Below are 19561 nucleotides of genomic sequence, written 5' to 3'. Positions count from 1 at the left end.
AAAATAAAGTGCTTGATAGGAAACACTCACTTTTTTATTAATATAATATGGGTCCAGGTCTTCCAAAGGAGTAGCCACCATTCCAGGAGGTATGTCTCCATAAATAAAGGGCAGTGTTTTGCCAGCCTCCAAGTCACTACTTGGCTTTGGGCCATTTTCTTCGTCGTCTTTATGGTCTTTTTTGACTCCCTTTGCCTTTTCTGCAGCAATACGTTGTTCAATAGCTGCGAGAGACTCTCTAGTGAAGTAGTGGAAGCTGTCCGGTCCTGGTGGTACAAGCACTGGTGGTTGCTCCATCTTTTCATCCTGCACATTTTAATTACCAGCTATTCTTTTGCATAAGGAAGTACTGAAAGGAAAGGTGCGGGGGGATGAGGTGGGGAGAAGAGAAGGAAAAAGATTAAGAACAGACATGACTAAGGGACAAATACATTTTTATTGATTTTTATTGGTTACGTGAATATTATGCAAATATGCTGCCCTGTTGAAAATGATAAAGACTTTAAGGGAGCACCATCTATCAGCAGGCATTGTTGTTGAGCAGTTTGCTCCAGGATGGGCAAAGACATATTGAAACCTGAGGCAAAAGACAAGATGTCCTCCCCCATTTCCATGTCCAGAAGGAAGCTGGATGGGCCATTGACTTTTACTTCAGTGCCAGTGCTATCGTTCACTGCACCCGAGGGCAATAGGCTAATTTAGGAGGTGCAGGACAGGCCCTAGGGCTTATCCAGTGCTCTCTTCCAAAAGAGAGGGAAGACCAGGGAGATCATGAGCAAGGGCTGGGGAGGCTTCTGCAAATGCCCCTCAGCCTCTCCTCCCTCAGGCAGTTGCCTCTGTTCACCTAATGGTAGGGCCAGGCCTGTCTCTATCCCTTTCAGTGAGAGCTGTCTGAGGTTAGGGTTGTTATTTGTTTCTGGCAGGGCTTCTGTACCCTAATGGTGGCATGACCAGCCAAAATTGATCAGCTGAAGGTTTTCCTGGCATGCAGAGTCAAGGATGGAGAAAGCATCCCTTTCCGAATTTTTGCTTGTTGTGCAACTGTCAAAAGATGTGGGAACCTTACCAGCAAGATCCTCTTCGAAGCCCACTCAAATGAGTGGGGAAGACTGACCAACAGCTAGGAACAATAGATTGAGTCCTAAAATAAAAACTCATTTGCTTCCTGATAAGCCAGCTACTTACATTAAAGCACTGGTTCATTTTATAAGCTGTTTATTCATTCTTAAAGATGCAAACAAGCCAAAATGTTCCTACTGGAGGGCATCCAGACAAAGTATTTTATTGCAAGCAGCATTTTATTAATTATGAAAAATAAGGCAATTGTTGTAGTACAGAGTCTTAAGGGAACACATTGGTTAATTACAAAAGGGTCCCAATCAGCAACTTATCCTAGTGCTTGATTTCAGCTAGGTGAATCCTATGATGATATTTTCAGAATCAGGTCAGAGCAAAACCAGAAATGGTTCCCTTATCTTTTACTGTATAAACCGCAGATGGGAAGGAATAGGAGCTGATAGCGGTGTGATGGGGCAGAGCACCTTTGCACTAATCTCATTTAAATCCCCCCCCATCCAATGGAACTCCTATAATTTGGTACTGTACTTCTAAGCATACCTGCTCACTATAATAATCAAAAGCAATATATGTTTTTAATTTCCTGGTACCTGAATTGTTTCAGAAATGTCTTGAGGAATATATGGACTTGAAATATTGTCATAAATACAATGAAAATCACCATGGCAATGAGACAGGAGGGAAAGAAGCCCAAATGCTGCATCTTTTGTGCTGCCGAATGGTTTTCTGACGTTTGTAGCCATCATTTCTAAATATGTATCTGGACAGAGAGTAGAGAGAGTGTGTACATGCATCCACACGCAGGCATGCATGTGGACACACACAATTCTCTTACAGACACAAAAGCGAAGCGCCTGCAATCTCCACCCATTGGCAGGGTGCCTTGAAGGAGGGCTGTGTGATTGTTAGTGCCAGACTTAATTCACTGGGCAAAGGGAGAAAAGAAGAATGGTGGAGAAGTGTAAAAGCAAGAGCCGAGAAGAAGGGGGACTGATACCCTGAACACAGAGGGAGAAACGTGGGCTATTAGGAGAGAGCACAGGGTCAGTTGGGAGGCAAAAGGGAAGGTAAGAGGAGAGTGGCATTGCAGAAGAGGAAAGAGGGGAGACCAGGGAGAAGAGGGGAGGGGAGGAAAAAGGAATAGGAAAGGAAGAGGGAAAGAGAAGGAGAAAAAGGAGAGACCTCTTTCACCTTTATGGGAGAGGAGTTTTTTTTTTTAAAAAAAACAATAAATGGATCACTCAATGAAAAAAATATAAAACTGTACACAGAAAGGTCACAGAAGCAAAGTGTGAAAAAGAAACTGAGTGGGAGAGAAAACTGCCCTTCCTAGTAATGAAAACATTGTTCTATCTTAACATGTCAACAATAGCAACAATTTGCAGAGAAAATTTCTCTCAGTCACAAGTCTTTGAGAAGAGGAGGGAGAGATTTGTCTAATGGTAGCAAAAATAGCAAAAAAACAAAAACAAGAAAACAGCTCACTAATAGTTTCTTAATACCCTAATGGTTCTTAACACCCTTGCAGAGTAAATAAACTATGCATTTCAAAGGTTTGCTTTGATGACATCTGTTCATTGGATGAATCTCCATATACTTCAGGTTTAACTTCTGAATCTAGACCTAAAGAAATACTTAGAGGGATCCCATCCAGAATGGCAATAATAACTTTTCCAGATGTTGTGAGTGAAAGCCAGCACGGCACATTGACCTTCATCATAATCTGTAATCTGAACTAACCTTTCAAAAGGGGACAGCAGTTGTTGGTAGCAGCCTATATATTGCTTTAGGAGTTCTGCAGTCCCAAAAAGTAACCCAGTTACATTTATTAATTGTTTTAGAAATTCATTTATAATAGATGCATTTTTTAAAAAAGGAATCAGTGTAGGTTAGGACATATGATTGCTTTTGGCTAAATATTGAAAAGTGCATTATAATCTCAAACATTGTTTTAGAAACCAGCAAATTAAACATGAGCTTTCGTTAAAAATATAGTCTAACCTCTGTACTCACCACTGCTCACTGACCATGGGACTGCAAAGGATGCCCTAGAATTTTTACCAGACATGTGAAATACCTATATGTGTGCTGGCCACTTCCAATCTTATATAAGACCAATACTGTTTGGAGCAAGCATTGCATCCATCCATCAGAATTCCTAGCCTGCCTTTCCCATAGTAAGCAGGGTTTGGAGGTGAAATTCAACCGCCACAACAGTTATTTTGCAAAGATCACCTCCACATTAAATGTACTGTATACATATAACTTCTGCTTAATCCTCTGATTCAGATTGAAAGCTCTGTGGGTGATAGACACCCATTTGGTCTACATATCTGTGCTAGTCACCATATATACATATACAGTAAAAGCAGCAACACACTTGTTTCAAACAAATAAGCATTACAGTGGACCCTTGACTTACGGAATTAATCCGTATTGGAATGGTGGCTGCAGGTCAAAAAGTCTGTAGGTCAAGTCTCCATTGACCTACAGTGCATTGAAAACCGATTAATCCCGTAACGGGCTGGTTTTGTTCCATTTTGGTTTTTTTCTGGTCTGTAAGTCAATTCTCAGGCTGCAAGTCAAACCTAAATTTTGCGGCCAGAGAAGTCTGTAACTCAAAAAGTCTGTAAGTCAAGCTGTCTGTAAGTCAAGGGTCCACTGTAGTTGCTTTCATTATGCTTTCATATATTTTGATAAAAAACAATGCAGGAAAAGTACGAACAAGTCAGTTTATAGGGACATGTTTCCACTGGAATTTTCTTTGCAACCTTGCATGCTGTTTATGATTTGTGTAACTGGGAAGAACATTTCTGAGCTGGGATGATTGCCTATCTATCCAGCACTAAGCAATTGTTCCTTCCAGTCTTTGAATCAAAACGAAGCCTCTGCTGAGTGCTTTTACCCTCTATTTAGTCTGTTGCTGGGAGTTATTTGCTGTTGATCCGTTCAGTTGGTTGCTAAATACATGTGTGGTAAATAAAGCAGCACAGAAAAGTCTGTAATTTCAAATAATGCAAGTAAATAATTTTTTTTCTATTCTTTCTCCTACAAATATCTCAGAGTGAATTATTAAGACTTTAAGTGCCAGCTAATGAGAAAGGGGTGGACTCTGGGGAACCTGTAGCTATTCTCCTCTGTAGATCTTGGTACTTTTATTGCATAAAGGGAATTTTACCAGAAATTCAAAACTCTACAGCAGGTCACAGGCCCAGAGAAACAGGCAGACCGTTAAAATATTTTTGGGCATTGTTGTTTTCTGAAGTGTTTGCACTTTTTCCTCTTCCCTGCTTTCTATGTTTTTAACCAAAACCATCTCATAACTGCTGAAGAGTAAGAGTTGTTTCTTTTTCTGAGATTCCAAACCAAATTTACTCAGAAAGAGAAAGAAGAAAAATGAATCTTAATTACAAGGCATTATTTTGGAAGCTTCCAGAGTTAATTCTCTGAATTTCTCTGGAATTATCTGAATTTCTCTCCATGGAAAGGGAGGCTACAGTTTAACCTCAGAACTTTAAAGATGCATTGTTGTTTCAAAACAACAACAACAACAACAAAACAAGAGACACACAGGGCAAATCTAAATGAGATAATGAGGATTATATAGGAAAATCAATAATTTCACAAAGCCTCTCAGATAAATTGATAGACAGAAAGCGGAATTTCTTACAGCATTGTTGGGCGAATGTTTTGATGCTTTTATATCTTTCTAGTATAGCAAACAGCTAGGTTTCCATGAGTGTTTGTATTGTTAGAGGGAAGAGCACATAGACCAAAAAAGATCCAGCGAGATCTCAAATCAAATCTCATGCTGTATGTGAAAGGCAACAGGAGGGGTGCATCTCACGGTCAATCATGCAGCTGCTGGAGTTGTCAGAAGATGAATCACATGGCAAAGGATTGCCCACTCCCAAGAGATTTCTCAACCAATGAAGCTGTACTAGTTTTAAATAATAATAAAAAAGGAATCCCAAAAAATATGTGAATCCTGACTCTAACAGAGAGTTGAAAGGAAGGCTGGAAAGAGATTTAAACAGAAGGCACTGGCCATGTGACCACGGAAAGATTGTCTTCGGACAAACACTGGCTCTATGGCTTGAAGAGCGGGATGAGCGCCGCCCCCTAGAGTTGGACACGACTGGACAAAAATTGTCAAGGGGAACCTTTACCTTTACCTTTTTATGCATACTCCATAGTTCTGAACAAAAATGAATTTTTTTTGTTCCAGCTAATGACACCTATCAGTCACAGTGACACATAATTTCTCCCCCTTATCATAACAATACATCCACAACAAAAAAACACACTGATCACCATAATCACAATCTCCTGAAAAGGACAAAAGCTGATCCCGTGGCTATAAATACTGTACTCAACTATCCAACAAACTGCAACAGAGCACAGACAGAGTTCTGACTCTTGTCCTCTGAAGATGCCGGCCACAGAGACTGGCGAAACGTTAGGGAGAAAAACCTTAAGAACATGGCCCGGAAAACCCACAACAACCAAAAATCAAATTATTTGACAATTGATCCAGGATGATGCACCAATCACTGTACACATCAAAAATATTTCTTTATAAGTCTACTTAAAAGATCCAATGGAAATATTCAAGTTGGTAATGATGATTCCATGAATACTGAAGGAAAAGGACTGGCATATTGCAATGTGAATGCCTGATAAAATAAGTGAGAATATTATGAGTAATGTATTGAACTACAATGCAACATGTTAATTATATCACCTTTGGATGATAAAGGGTTCCCTATACATTTTGAAAATGTACAGTGTACAGTAATGAAACACAATGAAATATAAACAGTTAAACTGAATATCTATAAACATTCAGTTTATAGATCAGTGGTTCTCAGCTTTGGATAATCCAAGTGTTCTTGGACTGCAGCTCCCAGAAACTCCAGCAAGCCCAGCTAGTGGTGAAGCCTTCTGGGAGGTGCAGTCAAAGGTTGGAGCCACTGTTTTAGATGAAGAGCAACAGATCAATACAATGCACGTTCAGAGAGAAGATGGCAACATAATGGAGCGGTGTCACTGTCACTTGGCACACAGGTCCAAAAGCAATTCTGGAGGTGAAAAATCAAAAACCGGCTACAGGTATCAAGATAAATCCATATGAGGCAACCAACATAAGCTGTATCACAGGAAAGAGGGTTAGGCCCTCATTCCTGCCAAGGACTGAGAGAAGACGCACCAGGGTGCTAGATCTGATACACAGTGACGTTGTGGGCCACTCAGTATCCCATTGCTGGAACATAATATATACATTCTAATATTTGTGAATGAGGTACTATGTCACTTACCTACTGAAGGAGTAGAGTGAAACACATTATACAGAGGCGCCTCGCAAGACGATGTTAATTCGTCCCGTGAAAATCGCTGTCTTGCAAAAACATCATCTTGCGAAATGCGGTTCCCCATTGGAATGCACTGAAATCTATTTAATGTGTCCCAATGGGGAAAAAATCGTCATCTTGCGAAAATCGTCCATAGGAAAACATCATCTTGCAAAAACGCAGTTCCCCATTGGAATGCATTGAAATCTATTTAATGCGTTCCAATGGGGGGGGGAAACTGTCTTGCGAAGCATCGGTCTAAAAAAACTTCTTGCGAAGCACGGGCCCAAACATCGTCTAGCAAAAATCGCCCATAGGAAAAACCGTTTTGCGAAGTGCAACAGCAATCGCAAAAATGCATCGTCTTGTGGATTAATTGTCCCATGAGGCAATTGTCCTGCGAGGCACCACTGTATGCCTAAGATGTAGCTGAAAGAAAGCTGAGATCTGTTCTGGAGATGACAAGATGCATGAGTGTGGGTGCAAAGTTGGCCAACAAATTTTGAGGTGATGTAGTCACGACAACAACACATTTCCAGAAACAGACTGCCAGCCAAAGACACCACTAAAACATCATTTGAGCTATGGAACAACTGGTTACCAAACATAGAACATATCAGAGGTTTTGGAAGCCTGCTATGTACTAATATATTGAAACCAACGTTCTCTCTCATTTTCAGCTCCGCCACCCATGTGGGTTCCATAATTGAATAGAACCAAAGGGGCTGGAAACTATCACTGTGGGTGCACAGAGGAATGCTGCATAGATGGGATGGAGTTATACAACACACACTCACACAGTCGCACACCTTAGAGGGAACCTTGACCAAAACAGAAAAGACACAAACTAACCTTTAAAACTTAACAGACTATTTTTCTTGACTGTCCTCCTGGTAGAGAAAAAGGGATGAACTTAAAAACAGGTGAAATCAGGATAAGACATGTGGTTCATTTTGATGCACTAGAGAAAGCTGACAAAAAAAGGAGCTTTTAAGAGGAAGATCAGTATGTTGGAACTCTCCTAGATGAAGCTGCGCCAATCCCTCCACAACCTGAGACAGATGTGAAGTACACAAACTGTACACTAAGAGAAGGGGACACAGATGGAAATGTCAAGGCTGTTGAACTCAAAGAGACACCATAAGGTGTTCCAGAACCAGCCATCAGATACTCATCATGACCCAACAAAGGTGTACCAGCTACTAGCCTATCCTACCTCTCAAGGTCATCACAGATAAATGAGCCAGTGACCTGGGAGGAGATTGAGCAGATGCCAGTACCTGAAGCTGCCAGATGGAGAAAACCTACAAAAGAAGAGATACAAGCACTGCACAAGACTGATAAATGGACACTGACTAAGCTACTACCCGGCAAGAAAACCATCGGTGCAAGTGGGTATTCAAGCTGAAACAAAGTACAAACGGAGAAGCAGAAGGCTACAAGGCAAGACTAGTTGCAAAAGGGTCCCTACAGAAATAGGTAGAAGACTTTGACAAAAACTTTGCTCGTGTTATCAAGCCCAGCTCTATAAGAATGTTCCTGAGTGCAGCAGCCTCCAAACAGATGCAAGGTGAGTACCCAGATGTTAAGACTGCATTTCTACATGGAGAGATTGCAGAGGAGCTGTATATGGCGTACCCACCAGGTTTCACCAACCAGAAATATCCTGATTTGTATCCAAACTAAAGAAAGGTCTTATGGATTGAAATAGGCTGCTCAGGCCTGGAATGAGAAATTGAAGAAGATGGTATTGCAACACGGCTTCAAGCAAAGTGATGCAGATCAGTGCTAGTATGCCAGAAGCAGACATGGACATTTAACCTTTTTTCTCGCATCTCTCTCTCTCTCCATATTGTACACACACACACACAGAGAGAGAGAGACAGAGAGAGAGAGAGAGACAGAGACAGACAGACAGACAGACAGACACACACACACACACACAGAGAGAGAGGGGGGGACATGAATCAGAAAAACAGCAGTTTATGTGGTTTGTGGTTTGTTCAAGTCCACGAACCATGAGCTTCTAGAACTTTTGGAAAAAATGAACCATGAATTGGTTTGGTTTGGAAGTTCCAGAGCCTCAGAAGAGCCCCACCACCACCACTACTAAGAGAGACCAGAAAGGCATATAAGTGTCTCCTGACTCTCCTCTATACCCCCTCCAAGTTTGATGCAGTTTTGGATTTCAAGCATCTGAGTTATACAGCCTCAAAGCAGATCCCCCCTGGGGAAGGTCCCTTTAGTAGCTGGCATGGGGAAAATTCAGCAGTAGTTCATGCCAGGGAACCTGACACAGGGTGTTGCTCATCAGGAGGTGGACGGGGGAAGGACAACACCTTTCACCCACACCCCTCGGACAATGCCACGCTGGAGGTCTGAGCTGAGGTAGGAAAGTTGTTGTGTGGTCAGTGGTGGGAGGGAGGGAGAGACAGGCTGCCTGACAAGGGAAGCAACATGCTGCTGGAGATCTTAACTAACTTGGTTCCAAGGTAGAAGGTTGCTCTGACTAGCAGAAGTGGCTCTGAGGTGATAATAGCTCCTGTTAATCGGTCTTATAAATAAGAACAAGCAATTCTTCCAGAGCAAAGCAAAGCAAAGTGTGCTGCTTATATACTGCCCCATAGCGCTTCAAGCACTCTCTGGGCGGTTTGCAAGTTAATTATGCAGGCTACACATTGCCCCCCCCCCCGGTGAGCTGGGCACTCATTTTACCGACCTCGGAAGGATAGAAGGCTGAGTCAACCTTGAGCCAGCTACCTGGGATTGAACCCCAGGTCGTGGGCACAGTTTTGGCTGCAGTACAGCGGTTTAACCACTGTGTCACAAGGCTCATTCAACCACATGTTCGGCTGTCTGGCCTGCTAATCCAATAGTCTCAAGGTCCCTCCCAGGGTTGCCTAGTGCCTCTGATGGACAGAAGCAGGCTGCCAGGGGCAAGGGGAGAAAAATGGGTAAATGAACAAAAACAAACAACACTAAAAATATTTGTTGTTTTATTTTGTTGCTTTTGACAAACCCGAACTCAGCCAAGCCAAAAAACCAATGTTTTTGAACAAATTTCCTGGTTCTTTTTTTGTTCATGCCCATCTCTCACTGTATATCCATCCATCCATCCATCCATCCATCCATCCATCCATCCATCCATCCATCCATCCATCCATCCATCCATCCATCCATCCATCCATCCATCCATCCATCCATCCATCCATCCATCCATCCATCCATCCATCCTGTATACCACTCCATAGTACATAACATTCACTGAACAGGTTACAACAGCAAAATTGCTGAAATAATACACAGTACAATGCCAACATACAATTTAAACCAACAAATACTGTAATTAGTCCCCTGCAACAAGCAACCCTAACATCAAATCAAAATAAACAGTTACGTACTTGGTTTAATTTTAGCTCTTCAAGGGAAATAACAAAGAGGTAGAAATCAAAGAGTTAGGGGATGCAACACATTATTTGAGCATTAAAATCAAAAGGAAGCAGATGGGTCATATTTGCTAAATCAGAAACAAAAGACAGTTGAGACATTAGGCTTCTAGGATGCCAACAGTGATACAATACCCACGGAAACAGATTTTCTGAAAAACAAGGAGGGAAGTAAACTTCCACTAAATAATAGTATATACAGAAAAGCTGTAGGTAAGCTTTTGTACCTCACAGCCACTACCAGACTACTGCTGTAGGAATACTAAGCAGAAGAGTCAGTTGGCAGGGATGTTGGCAAGCCATTGAGTCCAAGTCTCAAGTCTTGAGTCTTTCGTACCAAGTCTTGAGTCTCAAGCTCCAAGTCCAAGTCCTTATTAAAAATAAGCTTTCTCCCCAGAAAAAAAGGGAGGGTGTGGTTGGGTTCCAAGTTGCAAGTTGAGTCTGAGTCATTGGGAAAAAAGCCCAAGTCAAGTCTGAGTCAAGTTGCTGGTGTGACTTTAAGTCCAACTTGACAGCAAGTCCCACGATGCAAGTCCCCACCCCTGTTAGTTGGCCAACACAGAGTGATTAGACAGCTAGATATTTGAAAGAGACCATGGACTCTAACCTAAGACTGCCAGCTAGTAAAAACCCCAAGTTTATAGAGTACACTGATGCAGACTGGGCAGAGGATGGTACAGCAACGTATAGATTGTAAGTCCACTTCTGGTTTCCTGTTTATGTATAGTGATGATCCTATTTCATGGGCTAGTCAAAGACAAGATGTTAGAGCTTTATTTTCCACAGAGTCTGAATTCATTAATGCAGCTGAAGCATGAGAGAACAGCTGTGGCTGGAGAAGCTGTTGAATGACTCTGGGATCAAGGAACAGATGTCAATCCAGGTGATCATAAAACAACCAGAGCTGCATCAGTTCTATCACAAAGTAAGGAAATGAATGCACATACCAAATCGTACACCAGTGTGAAATTACTACTTGGTGCATGGCCTGATTGAGAAATGTGTCTTTGTGATGACTACCGTCACACGATGACAGCAGACATCCTGACCAAGCCTCTTTTGAGGGATGGCTTCTGGAAATCGTGTAGCAAGACGGGGCTACACGAGGGTCGCTCCATGTGAGTTTGAAAAAGGGGTGTTTGAGTTTTGTTTGCAACCTCACATGCTTTTTATGGTTTGTGTGACCAGGAGGGACTTTTCTGGGCTGGGGTGATTGCCTCTCTATCGAGCACTAGCCAATACTTCCTACCAGCCTTTGAGATTAAAGAGCCCTGGATCTCTGCTGAGTGTTCTTTTCCTTCTGTTTGGTCTGTTGGTGGTTTGCTGTTGATCTGTTCAATTGGCTGCTAAATATGTGTGTATACACAAGTCTGTAATTTCAAGCAACTTAAGTAAAATATATATATATTTACTTCTACAAATGTCTCGGAATGAATTACTGAGACTTTAAGTGCCCGTTGATAGGAAAGGAATGGACTCGTGGGAGACTAACTATTATGTTCTGTGAATCTCTGTATTTCTGCTGCATAGCAAAAAGGGAATTTTACCAGGAATTCAAAGCTCTACAACCATTTCCATTATTTTGCTACTGAATTTTTAGAAAATCTTAGAAATGACTTAGAAGTTGGCATATACTAAGGTAAACAATAGAGGAGCTAACTGATCATAATATGTAGTCAGACTCTGAGCAGATGATTCAGAAAATGATCTGTTTCAGTTCCCATCATTTTGGAGGCCACTAGATTCAATTAAGAGTCTAAATTGGAATCACGGTTTGCAAATAAATGTTTTCAACCTTTGAATTGACACCCATTATATAAAATGGGTATCATTTTATTCTGCTTGGCAGAACAGGAGATTTTGGAGGCACAGTAGTCCCTTAGGAAATGATTATACCTGGCAAATTCAAAACAAATAGATGCAAAGCTTTTTAGATTATGCACCTTTAAATCCTGACTTTTTAAAGTAAGAGAACTACAGACAACTTTCAGATTTGGACGACATTTGTAAGAATTGTTGCCTCTTCTAAGGAATTCAGGTTGCATGTTTCATTTAGGTACAGGGTGCTTGGTATAAGAGTTTTTATTTTATTTTTAAGGATGCACTTTTCTCTGTAGGTTTATTATAAGCAATTGCTTCAAAAAATGGTAGATAGAATATAACCTAATTAAAAACTGTGCAAAATTTCAGAACAAGTGATGAAGAGCTAAAAGTAGGTTCAATTGATGTAATTTGCTTCCTTTCACTCTTTCCACATTTTTGTTTGAGTGACATCTATGAAACTGCATGTTTCATATAGATGTTCCTAGGTGAGAAATCTGCAAAGTGTCAGAAAGATGTTTGAAAGAGTTTATGATGACTAAGAAGCAACTGAAGAATTAACTCTCCCCTGCTCAGTTGTTGCCTAAACCACTGAGAACACAGTGGGGCACAGGTGAATGATGGATGTGGGGCATATGGCAGCGAAGACAGAAGGACTTAAAGAACCACCATTTTCCAAGCAAGGACCAAAAGCTACATCCTTCACAAGCTTCACAGACTTGACCAGAATATGGTTGTTGTGGGTTTTCTGGGCTGTTTGGCCATGTTCTTAAGGTTTTTCTTCCTAACGTTCTTCCAGTCTCTGTGGCCAGCATTGACCAGAATAGCCTTACCACTATTTCAGAAAAACATCAAAAAGCACTGGATACAAAATCAGTCATATGATATGTTCCCCCAAGCCCTCTCCTTAAGCACTAAGATGGAAAACCTTGGTAAAATTATTCCCTGTGATTATAAACTAGATCAGCTAGTGACAAAATGTCACCCTCTTCTTCTCCCTTCTCATCCAGAAGTTGTTTTTATATGGAGGGTCTGAAATACATTAATTTTTGAGCATAAGACCAGAATTCTATTGAGACACTGGCCAGAATCCTATTGGTTTTTCATATAGGTGTAAGTGAGAACATGGCAGCAGTGATGATTAACAGAAGCTAACTAACAAGGGGCTGGTTGTATGATTTATCATAACCAGATATGACCTTGTATATGGCTTGCATTTAATTAAATAGATCCACTCCACCACCCCAGCATTCATGTTTTCATTTTATTTACAAGAAAAACAATGGAAGCAACACAATAGGATTCTCTCCACAATGTCTTAGTCTCTCTATCCCTCCAGATTCAGATTGCTAACAGATGTGTTCAGATTCAGTCCACCCAAGAAGGCGCATCTTGATTTGGACATTTCTTGAATTTCTCACCATCAGTCTTGTCTAGTTTAGGATTCATTCGAATCCTAAGTGCATACGTAGTAAATACATCCATAAACATAAGGACTACGAAATAGCATAATCCAAGTACTATAAGCAGCATTTTCTATGAAACCTGAAGAAAAGATCTACATATAATATCAGGAATAGATTTCCTCATTGTACAGAAGTGAGGAAAAGTAAATTAACTGTAGATTGCCCCAGAAGAATGAAACTGATAAACTTTTCTAACCTATTCTAATCTATTAAACTCCATTTATGCTAGAGTTAATTAAGGCTCCAGTAAAGCACAATGAAGCAAATATTCAATGCTATGTTTTTTCATGGTATTTTCAGCTCTCCACTCCTATCATTGCTGATGCTAAGAATAAGTCATAGTGAAGTATCTGATCTCAGAAAAATCTACAGGATACTTGGCATCTGAACACTAATTACCTGCCAAATGTATTGTTATTCCTTACATCTAGGACACACAGTGTGCACTTACCACCTTGATTCTCAGAATTCCTATGAAAGCATATCCTTTTGTGAAAAAGCCACCTGCACATTTTATTGGTCAACCAATAGGGTATGTTGTATCTTTTTATGCAGGATGTGAACAGCACCTTTTAACTGCCATTGAGGCTTTTCCACAGACTAGACATTAATCAAGTTTTACTTACTTATAATATTTTAGCAAGATGTCCTGATCTTCAGCTGAAAAAACTCTCAGAGCACTTTCCTTAAGATTAATATGTAACAGAACATCAATATGTAAGAAAAGACAGCCTCTGCCCTCAGGCTTCATGATCTAAAGGACACAACACAAAATAGAAAAGAAAAAAGAAAAGAAAAGGATGAAAACCAATGATTGGTTCTTAAAATTTCAGCGTTCATATTGTGATGACGATCCTGAACTGAAACTGTTCAGGGAGAAGAGGAGCCAAATGGAGCCGGTGTCTCAGCAGAGCAGATGGAGTGGTCCTGTTTCTCATCGTCCTCTCAGTTGGAGCCTGATGGAATACCTTATGGCAAAAGTTTCAGATTTGAAAGCAGCAGTCTGCTCATAAATACTTTGCAAAGTAGAGGCTTGTTTTAAATCAGGGAAGGACACTTAAGACTGGCTCTAAAATGGTTTCAAATTGCGCTGGTTTCTCCAGCCATCTCACACGCCCCAAATATTTTTGTTTGAGAAAGATTGGGTCAAATCTTTCTATATTTAAAAAATTTGGCAGGCGAGGCAGGTCATGAGTATAGCTCTCCAAATTCGAGGGATGGGCAGTTATGGCTCCTGGACATCTGGATGTTGCCTATCCCTATTTCAAATATTCTCAGGACAGTTATGAGGAGGAGAACTTTGTTCTCACCCAGGGTTGGAACAGAAAAGACAGGTAAAAGGGGAGTGTTGAGAGAGCGATGTCAAGGAGCAATTCTGGATGTGTATGGACAGGTGATACTGAGACAACCCAGTGATTCCCAGCACATTGAAAAACAACTAACTTTCCCCCATGTGGATACAAATGATCTATTGAAATCTGTAACAAAAATTTCTGGAATGACCCAGAGCAACTCCAGAAAGATAAAGGCGATACCACTGTATGGATGAGCACTTTGCTGTCTAACAAAGTATGAGATCCTTTGCTAATTGCTTCCCATTGCCCACAATTGTTTCATGTGACTCATTCCCTTTGAAAAGTGACTATAATTGCTGATTTGCCTGATTTAGCTCTCTCCTCCATTCTCCCAGTGCAAAATTCAAGCTTAAAATAATGTATCTAAAGAGGAGGAAACTAGTCATACAAAACAAGGACATGTTCCCTGACAACACAAATATAAACTACAGCAGTATACACATAACTTCATCTCTCATTCTTATCTCTAAGAATCATTTCACCTGCCCTTACCTCACACTCCCAGTGTCTCTTGCACCTGAAACTGATCACTGGGGGTTTATTTGAGCAGCAGAAATCTGTTACACAAAACAAGATTTTAATCTCTAACCTTTGCTTTGCCCTTGCTTGATAACATACTTTCCCCTTTTGGCTAAATCTTAATAAATCAGGGCTAATGAAAAGCAAACAATAGCTGCTGACCCAACATGATGTCAAAATAAACAGTGAAAAGTGCTAACATCATGAAGTTGGGCAGAGGTTTTCTCTCTCCCTAGGATAAGAAACACTCCCCATTTATGCTTGTTGTGGATTTTTTGGGCTCTTTGGCCATGTTCTGAAGGTTGTTCTTCATAATGTTTTGCTGGCCACGACTGCAAGATATCACCACAATCACCCATTTTCTGAAAAGGACAAAAGCTGATCCCACAGCTCTAAATACTCAACTATCCTAACAAACTGCACCAGAGCAGAGGGAGACTTCTGACTCCTGTCCTCTGAAGGACAGAGACTGTCCACAGTCCACTGTCCTGTCTACAGAGACTGGCAAAACGTTAGGAAGAACAACCTTCAGACTATGTCCAAAGAGCCCGAAAAACCCACAACCACCATCAGATCCCAGCCGCGTTAGCCTTCGAGAATACTCCCCATTTAGTTTTTATGTTCTGTTTTAATAGTATATGTTATTGGTGTGTTTTATATATAAGAGGCTTTGGGGAGAAGGAAGGAAGGAAGGAAGGAAGGAAGGAAGGAAGGAAGGAAGGAAGGAAGGAAGGAAGGAAAGTTCCAAGGCTATATTGTTACCATTATACTCGACTGTACATATTTCTAAACGAAAGCATTAGGGAATAAAATTAATTAATTTACTTAAATGTGCTGTGTTCTGATAATACACAGTAATATATTCCAAAACAGAGAGAATTTTTCCATATACACTCCAAGCAGCAAATGACATCTGTTTCTTTCCACTGAGTACAATTGATATCTATTTATGTCTTCCTACTGACAGTACTGTTTCTGGCAGTGGAATCGGAAGAGGAGTGAACCTTTCCCTGGAGCTTTCTTCTAAAACTTGACATGGTCCATGGCCTATGTGCCATCAAACCTAGATAAACTTAAATTTGAATTTAGAGCCTTCTTTGCACTCTTAAAACTTGTACCAAGGGTTTTGGCTAGAGGAAGGGGGAGAAATAATAACCCTGATGATTTGCAGTCACAAGACAGAGTACCAGGAATGAGCAAGTGGTATTAATTGGGAACTGGGGTCTTGTCAAGTGCTTACGGTCAGTGTGGTGACCCTTGGGAAGACTTTGTTCCCAATGCACCACACTGCTTGTGATTGTCCAAACATTCTGCTGAGGAGGTGCGGAAGATGGAGGCAAAAGAGGACAGAAACCTGTCTCTCCAACCATGCTCAGCACAGTAGGCGTTGCACATTCATATCCCACTGCATCTAGGATAGTGCCAACATTTATGTGCCACCTCTACTATATCCACCTGACCTCGTGCCAGGCCATCCTGGGGTCTATTGATTGAAACCTTGTAACAAGTGTGGTTCCAACTGTTGTCTTTCCTCCAGGGCTTTCTGATATGTTTCTAACTGCACGCTGCTGTCCTCTTCACAGCAACGACCATAAGCTAGTGCTACCAGTCTGGAGGCAAAGCACTGAATGTTCCTGCTGTTGCCTGCTCAACACAGATAGAGACTTGACCTGCTAATTTTGGATGCCTCAAAAAGAGAGGTTGGCCGTTGTGATGTCTTGTTGATGCTACTTCACAAAGAGAGAGAGAAAGAGAGAGAGAGAGAGAGAGAGAGAGAGAGAGAGAGAGAGAGAGAGAGAGAGAGAGAGAGAGTAGTTATTGTAACCTAATGCTGATGTGAACACACAGGGTGGCTCTGTAAAAAGCAGAATGAAGTGGTTGCTTCTGGCAGCAGATGCCAAGGAGCAGACAACAGATGGTGACAGGTGGTTGGTGAACAAAGTTCTATGTGCATGCTACATGCCCTGCCCCTTGTCCCATAAACTAGTCTCTTGTCTTCAGATGCAATGACAGACATGGTACCCCCAGCGATGTTAAAGAGTGAATTGCTCCTCTCGTCAGGTTTTGTAGATGGAATGGGAAAGGCATCCTTTCTGTTCTGGAGCAGACATGATTCTTATTCACCCATCCTCTCAAATGCCTTTAATTTCTACTCAGTGACAGTCTTTGTGCTGTGTTAACCTGCCAGTCATTTCTAGAAGTATTTTCCTCCATCGGCTTGGGAGACAGACTCAAATCCTTTCTGAGTTTTGGAAACTCACTTGGGATGGCTATGGTAAATGACTTCTTGAACAGCTCATGCACCTTCACACACGATTAGGATCACCGTAGGTTTTAAATGACTTGATGGCACACAACAACAACAACAATATAAGGATGAGAAAGAAGCTAAGAGATGAAACAGAGAAAGGTTCGAATTACTCCCATAGATAATAAATGGGAACTGAAACTAATGGGAAAGAAAACCAACATTTCAAAATCATACAAAAATCAGCACTGAAGCTAAAATATAGCAAGTGGAAAATGTTATGTCCTGCACAGCCATACTGAAGTCTTGTTTCCATTATAAAGACATATATGCCATTTCCTAAGTGATGGTTATCTCTGCTTAGAGCGGTATGGGGGGGGGAGGGTGCTGTATTTCTTTCAGTCAAGAGAAATTAGTTTCTGAAGCAATATCATACAGATGGTTTAAATATTGTGCTATATTGTTCCTTCCACCTTCATCTCTTGATTATTATTTTTTTAAAGAAATGTTTGCATTCCTATGCTGTAATCCGTCCTTTCTTGGTCTTTGAAGAGGATCATAGCAACTAGATAGGAACAGTGGTCAAACCCAAGTCTAGGCATAAGCAACCAGTAGTACACAATAGGGACAGGGTGGCGCTGCGGGTTAAAACGCAAAGCCTCTGGGCTGCAAGGTTGTAAGATGAACAGTTGGAATGCACATGGCTGACCACGTGACCACGGAAACTGTCTATGGACAAATGCTGGATTTATGGCTTGGAAATGGGGATGAGCACCGCCCCCTAGAGTCAGACACAAAAAGACAATTGTCAAGGGGAACCTTTACCTTTACCTAGTACACAATAACTGAATAGGGCACATGCATTCTTGTGTACACTAAAAGACGCAACCAGCCAATACAATGAGATTTGGGTGCACATAATGATGCATGTGCATCTGCTGCATCATTTGTATGCAGAAAGGCCTGCTTCTAGATATTGTTCTCTTTACTGGATCAATGTACAGAAATTGGCAATACTAGTAAACCATATAAAATCATCATGCAGTTAAAAACAGCACTACAGCATCACACTACTGAATATGAAAGGTGACAATGAGGCAGAGGATAGTTCTGTCATTCCCATTGACCATGAGATGAGCAGTATTCTGATCAACAACCAAGATGTGCTCTCGGATGTACCACCAAAACTATTAAGGTTTTTGAGCTGTCCACTTCAGATGTCTACTTAGAGAAGTCTATGCCATTTCTCTAACATGCATTCAAGCATCAAAAGTCAAACAGTCCATTAACTGTGCTCTTCAAAACTTTGCTCTTCTAGAAAAAAAATAGTAGGACTATAATAGACTGCAAAGCATCCCTTTTTAAGGAAGTAGGTCCAAATCAAACCATCTTAACATCACAGCTCCCAAAGTAGAAAAGTCAAAAAAGTCATTGATCTGATTTTTCATACAGTGGCCCACATGACTCCATTCTGAAATGGCTTGGTGCTTCTAAGCACTACTCAGCAGAATCGTTTTGTGACTTAACACAAAAGGCAATGAGGCAGACGTTGTGCTGAAGACCACAGTTTCTCCAAGGCATGCTTTACTAGCCTCTGCTCCTAGATTTCATTTGATGCATCATCTGAACCATAGGAAATTTCCTATTAAATCATGATTGTTCCTGGGAATTTCCTGTTGTCCTTTGCACAAGGACAATGCCTTAGGTACATCCCGTTTGAATTACTGTGGAAGAGTTGTAGCTTTGTAGTCCCAGATTCAAATTGGGAGGACAGGCTAAGAAAAACTCTTCCTATCTCAAACCCAGAAAACAGATTATGCTAAGTTGGTTTGACAGCTGGTCTGACATGGTATAAAGTAACTCCCTGTGTTCCACTGTCTTTTCTAGTTTAGCACAGTTCCTCTCTACCATGGGAATTCAGTTCAAACTGAAGAATGTCATATTTGTTTAATACCCCATCTTTCTCCCCAAAGAACCCAAGACAGCCTACAATATTAAAATAGACTATATTTAGAAGCTAAAAATCCAGTGTTAATAACATTAAAAATTATACCAATATCAGATCAATATCAATTTAAAACTAGTACATAGCAGTTTTAAAATAATTTTAAAAACACATTTAAAATCTAATGGCATAACATTAAAAAGTCCCTTTTACAGGCAGCCAGTTACTAGGAAAAAAGAAAGGCTTTTGCCTGCTTGTGGAAGGCAAGCCAAATGGGTCAGTCTGGCCTCTTGTGACAGGGAGTTCCATAGCCTGGGAGCAGCAACAGAGTAG

The 19561-nt window shown here is 40.9% G+C and overlaps 1 protein-coding gene across 8 annotated transcripts in view; it reads right to left on the bottom strand.

The window, feature by feature from the left end:
• LOC110076882 (sodium channel protein type 1 subunit alpha) overlaps positions 1-19561 on the bottom strand; it is a 134193-nt gene that overhangs the window by 63111 nt on the left and 51521 nt on the right. For all 8 annotated transcript variants that reach the window (XM_072982048.2, XM_078394601.1, XM_072982049.2 and 5 more), the window contains exon 2: positions 31-349. In XM_072982048.2, the coding sequence (XP_072838149.2) occupies positions 31-297 (267 nt within the window). In that variant the 5' untranslated portion in view covers positions 298-349. The remainder of the gene's footprint in view (positions 1-30; positions 350-19561) is intronic.

The sequence above is a fragment of the Pogona vitticeps genome, chromosome 1, assembly GCF_051106095.1.
Source record: "Pogona vitticeps strain Pit_001003342236 chromosome 1, PviZW2.1, whole genome shotgun sequence".
NCBI classification, from domain to species: domain Eukaryota; kingdom Metazoa; phylum Chordata; class Lepidosauria; order Squamata; family Agamidae; genus Pogona; species Pogona vitticeps.
The sequence above is the reverse complement of the archived record's forward strand: the minus strand, read 5'-3'. Positions and strand labels throughout refer to the sequence as shown.